The sequence below is a fragment of the Pyrus communis genome, chromosome 16 (genome assembly GCF_041283825.1).
Source record: "Pyrus communis isolate YQ-2024b chromosome 16, ASM4128382v1, whole genome shotgun sequence".
Classification (NCBI taxonomy): Eukaryota; Viridiplantae; Streptophyta; class Magnoliopsida; order Rosales; family Rosaceae; genus Pyrus; species Pyrus communis.
In genome coordinates, this window is record NC_142580.1 from 27,434,141 (window position 1) to 27,440,140 (window position 6,000).

Consider the following 6,000-nt stretch of genomic DNA (forward strand, 5'->3'; position numbering starts at 1 on the left):
TGGGTTCATTAGACTTTAGGGTCATGAGTGAAAAAAAAAATATTTAAAATATGTGTTTATTTATTTATTTTTAATCAATATAACATTTTAAAATAAAAAAAATTTCATTTTTGTTAGTTATAACCGCCAGAATACTAAAATAATATCCGCCAGAAAGTAAAATAATAAAATAGTTAATTTTTGTCGGTTATAACCGCCACCATTAAGCCATAATCCACCACTAAATATCTGCCAGGACTTTATGTTGGATATAATTGATCCAACAGGATTTTTCAAATATCTGCCACCTAAAGCTAATATTGTAGTATTGTTAACACTTTTTTCATGCTCAAAGAGGTGGCAAGATTTGAGAATTAGGTTCAAGAACAAAGAAGGCTTACATCACGCGTGTGATGAATGCAATACTGCCCAAACTTGTGCTTTGATACCAAACTGACACACCCCGACCCGGAAAGTCCACTTGGACTTCGAATCGAGTTGTGCTGGCCGACACCTGGAGGGTGACAATGCCATAAAGTTTAGTGTAGTGGAAAAAAGGATGTGAATAAATTTAAATCTAAAAGCGCCTAGTCAAAAGAGTGCACAGGTGAGCGAGATTGAACCCATTTCACATGTGATGTCAAAGCATAAGACAATATAGTAAATAGGATGAGGGTTATACAATTAAAGATAACCATGTTCTGAGATTTGCCAGAATCCTCGTTTACACGTAAGCACATATACTAAACTGGAGGGGCGAAAAAAAAAGTTAAGTGGGTTAACAAAACAACGTTTGTAAGAAAACCTTTATTTTGGATCGTAGTAATCCTTCGTTGTAAAACAAGTATAGTTTTCGTAAAACATATTACGTAAGTATGTAACAAAAGTACAACAGCAATATAATCAGAATTATGCCAAGTCATGATATATCAAATGCCGCAGTAACATAATCATGTGATAATCAAGTATAACTAAGTGCTCATCCATCTAAGCTGACACACGAGTTCGTATAGATAATTTTTGACACGAACATGATTGGGTGTAATTAATACGCTCTATTACTACGATCACGTGAAGGCTGGTGTCGAAGCACAGTCGCATACAAGTCAGAATTTCCTAGCAATCTGTACGACAGGATTGGCACCTAACTTGGATCCAAGGTAAGCGGATGGTGCGGATGTGAACATACACGTGAAGGACTGGCCCTGGTCCTGGGCGGAGTACTAACACCGGGGTGCAGCAAGATGAGCATGTACAAATATGTATGAATGTCATGACAGTAATATCCCAACCATATAGCAGCATTTATCACATTTAATATCACAATAACAATACTTGGCAATATAAGTGTATGAAGTAAATACACATTTATTGAAACTATAACTATGTATAGATATAAAAACAAACTGCCCACTCACAAATACGCAGTTGAAACGAAGCCTCCAAACCTTGCTTGACCCCGTACGCCCTTAGGATACATTTCCCCTATATGTGAAATTACTAATTAACTTAGTTTAATAACACACAAATGGAAACTTAAATAAAACCTCCGTAGATTGCTCAAACATAGGGTTTGAATATACAAAATCGATCTACTCGATGTCACAGACAGAAAGCCAATCAGAGGCAAGAAGCATTGGCTAAGGCAAAGCCATACGCGCCACCACACTCAGGCAAGGCCCTGACGTCCATCAAGAATATTCTGTCAGTTTGACGGAATATTCCATTAAATAACTAACAGAGTTTAAAGGCATTACTTGACACTGTTAGAATATTCCGTCAACTTTGATGGAATATCCTGTCATCTTCTCCGGTTGTCCCGTCGGTCGCCATCGTCTGAACTCATCGGAATCTGGAAATTTTCGACGGTTTTTTCGGTAAAATTTCAAACCTTCATATCTTCTTCATTTCTCAACCATTTTTCACAAATTTTACATGGAAATGAAGCTTATGAAGTGTAGAATCACACTATACCTTTCAAAAGTTCAAAAAGTGGATGGAGGTGGCTCGAAAAAGCCTTGAAATGTACAGCCAAAACTGGAACTTCTTGAAACCGGGTTGTTTCTCGTCAAAGTTTCCTCAAACTTGTCCTAGGAGCCTTGGGGAGTTGTAAGAGAGCTTCCCCGACCTTCAAAACTCCTTGACTTGACATGAAACTCGTTGAACCCGAACTCACCGAGTTCGGACCTTCCTAGTTCAACGTCCAAAACTTGGTCAAATTACGATATGGTTACGCGATTGTCTTCGTAGTGGTGAGGGGAGTTCAACCATGCAATTTTCAGGTCACATTTGTAAGGTTTGGATGTCGTTAGAAAGAGTTGCAGAGAGAAGGTGAGAGTGAGACCTTCGGGGAGAGAGAGAGTAGAAAGAGTGTGAGGTTCGAGTTGTGATTGGTGGGACAGAAATGAGAGCATTTCTGATTAGTTGAGTGAGAGAGGGAAAACAATTGATTGGGTGGTGAGGAGGGATTCAAGGAAAAAAACAAAAGTTTGATAGGTGGATGAGATGGGGGGACACATATCCCCTTTTTGAGGAATGGGATTGGATGGATGGATTTTCGGATTTTGTACCATTTTAAATGCACAAAATCTGTATCCTTAACAGTGTTTTCGACACTGATATTTTGTATGAACGTGTACAAAAATAACCGTAATTAACGTACTTTGACGGAGCGTAACTTTTTCGTTACAAATCTGATTCGGTTCTAACTCGCGTCTACGTGTTCGTAGCGACGAGTACTAATTTAGTAGGAAACTAGGAAAATGAAACTGAAAGCCAAAAACCACATCGACGTCTAATTCCACTTTTGTCTAAAAAGGGTAAAATCATCAACTCACACCAACCAAAAAGAAATTACCGTGAAAAGTAGGGATGGGTCATCCGTCACATTGCAGGTCGTGGTTGTTCAAGAGACAAGGTTTTAAAGGATCCTTTGCAGATGCAGGATCTTCTACTAAGGTTTGGGAATTCCTATTATTAAATGATAGCATTGCAATCTGAGTGTAATTAGTTTAGTTTTTTTGTGAAATGCTATTTACAATGTCAGAATGTTTCTTTGAATTCAGTTGTTAAGGTTTCTTTTTATATTTTCCCCTTTTTAGACATTTGCAGTTTTTTCCGGTGTGCACAGTTTGGTTGTCTGCACGTTGAAGAGGCTGCGAGGAAATGATGATGGTATGGGAACTTGAATGCAGAAATAGTACTTTTATGTTATTCATTCACTATATAGTGTTCACTATTTCTTCCTCTGCAGTCATTAATGTTGGAGTAGCTGGATGTTGCACTCGTCTTGCTCTTAGTTTTCCAGGTATCCATAGTATTACAGAGTTCGATAATTTATAAATTAGCAATAAACTCATTGACTGTGCTATTAAAATTTAAATTCTTAATATCTATAGAACTCCCGATTTTTGTTCTCTCTCATTTTTTGATTGTTATAACGAGCAAGCCTTTTCCTCGCTAATCAATAAAACACTTTCTGTACAGTCTATTGTATCTTTAATTTAGAATACCTTATTTAATTTGCAGGTGCACCCCAGGCTCTTCTACAAAGCTGTCTCACTTTTCGGGCATTCTCATTTGTTATTGAAGGCCTATACAAGCAGCAGCTGGCTTTAGCACAACCATTTTCTGTGAGGAAGAAAAGTGAGCAAGTTCGTCCCTTGGTGCTCGCCTTTCAACTTTCTCTCCTGGGAGAACAAAAAGCGAGTTTCACCTTCTTTTGGAATTCCTTTAAGAATCGCAAGAAGGGCACTTCTCACCCAGCCTAAGAAAAGGTTGTTCCAGAAAGGCGGCAAAGCTTGGACCCCTTTATGAGAATTCAGGTTCTTTCATTTGGGTTTTTCTATTTTTCAATTCATCGGTACTTTTTCTCAAGATAGTGAATATACTGCATATGGGTGGAAAAAAGGTATTTATTTATTTACTTACTGATATTTGAATGCAAACTGTTCAAATTATGGTTGTGGTGTTCTGGATCATTGAATTATGTATAAAATCAATTAGAATTGTGCTCAATTTGATAATGATGTTGAACAATATGGTCAGGCTTTTCACACAGTATTGTAGGATGATGTAGTATTAGGGATTGTAAGTCTGAATGATGTCTTCCGTTCGTGTGATCTGTGTTTATGATACTGTGTTCTCCACTTGAGCTCTTTGAGTGTTTTTGTATAGAACTTATAGTTGTCAGGGTGTTCTATCCATCCTTGGAATTAGTGTCCTCAAGCATCCTAATTTATTAAACCCTTTCCATATAAATGAAGAATTTTTTAGTGGTTTCAAGCCAAATCGTGATTTGACGTTAACATATTTTATAACACTACTTTCCAATTTTTATGAACGTGTTTTCTTCTTATTTCTGAAATATAGTTTGCAAAGGAGAATCCATTTGCCACTAATCTACCACAACTCAAAAGTTAAAGATGAAGAAGAGGTGACAGAAGAGGCAATGACAACCACATTACAAAGGTCTCTGAGTTTCTATTCAACAATCCAGGCACGTGATGGACACTGGGCTAGGGATTATGGGGGTCCTATGTTTCTGCTTCCTGGTTTTGTAAGGGAGAAAAGTAGTAATCACTATATAATCCAGAAGATGAAAACACAGAGAATCTATGTATCATGGTTAAAATATGAGAAATAAGTTTTGATATTCCAAAAGATGGTTGCATATTCATTTCCAAACTTCAGAACCTTTCTTCTTAGTTAAATGAATTAACCAAGATTGTTTTTTCTTTATTATTTGGTCCATTTGGTAATTGTTGAGTGACCAAGTATTACCTACCAATTGCAACTAATCATTGCACTTTCAATTACTGGAGGTCTGAATGCTATTATGATGTGCAGATATCTCTATAATCATCAGGTAAGAATGGCTTTCATGAAATTAATGCTTTTTAAGAAAGCTTTCATTTCAGTATAGAAAAAAATGAAAACAATTCACTAATGAATTGTTTCTGCAGAATGAAGATGGGGAATGGGCTCTGTATATTGAGGGCCAAGTATCATGTCTGTAAACTGTTTTGGTCCTTTGATGAACATTAGGATGTATATGACTTTTGATATGGATGAGAAGATGTTTTAATATATTTCACACATTTAACACAGTTTTGAAACCCGTAGCATTGCGTGAGCTCAATTTCTAGTATTCACTAAAAATGGTTAGAGAACATGCAGATAAGGTGAAATGACAAAAGTGAGGGTTGGCCCACTATGTTCAATTAATTATCAATTTTAGTGTTTTTTTTTTAAAAAAAAAATCTTAAAACCAAACTTAATAAGGCTACGGGAAAGGAGAAATTTTTAGTTGTGATGAGAATACGGATGATACACCACATGCTTTTATGCAAGTGGTGGAAAATTTTAATTTTTAAGTTATTAACCTTTTAACACACATAATCCACCATTTATATATGGACATGTGATGTACCATCTCGTGTGACGGTCATCCTTAAAAATCTCTCACAGGTACATTAACAGTGGTTAAGATCAACTCCGGATCTTAACTGGTAAGATATTGCGGATCAACCGGCAAGCAGCAGCCCCGCCGCAAACAAGGTCGTCCACTTCATTCTCCCTCTTCCCAGCTTGCAAAGATTCATCCGCTTGACGTGAATCTAGACTTACACATCGACTTGGCTCGCTAGATCTCAATCTGGTACCATTTTCAAAGCTTCTTGATCTTGCCACAGTACTGGACGACCATCTTTGTCGGAGAAGCAGCAAGGCACCTCTGATAGACGTCGTCCACCTCGTTCTGGAGTGTAGCCTTAAGCTTTCCACGGGGGAGGGCTGCTGTTTCTTGTTGATTCCTGGCTGGTCGATATTGTTTCGAACGGTCATGATTGGTTGACTCGCAAGATCCGGAAAGTTAAGATCCGAAGAGGATCCTAACCCCACTATCAGGCCCCACTTCTTGTTGTACCAATTAAGCCTTGCCAAGTGTCATTCTTGTTATATTTTATTATTTTTTATGCTTATCTTTGAAAATTCATAATAAATTCATTATAACTCAGAAAA

The 6,000-nt window shown here is 37.3% G+C and overlaps 1 protein-coding gene across 1 annotated transcript; it reads left to right on the plus strand.

The window, feature by feature from the left end:
* Positions 1–2,028: 2,028 nt before the first annotated feature.
* On the plus strand, positions 2,029–4,722 carry LOC137709813 (chloroplastic import inner membrane translocase subunit TIM22-2). The gene is made up of 5 exons (XM_088687404.1): positions 2,029–2,937; positions 3,081–3,153; positions 3,233–3,286; positions 3,508–3,803; positions 4,351–4,722. The coding sequence occupies exons 1-4, from the start codon at positions 2,851–2,853 to the stop codon at positions 3,747–3,749; spliced, it is 456 nt and encodes a 151-aa protein (XP_088543530.1). The 5' UTR covers positions 2,029–2,850; the 3' UTR covers positions 3,750–3,803; positions 4,351–4,722.
* Positions 4,723–6,000: the final 1,278 nt, after the last annotated feature.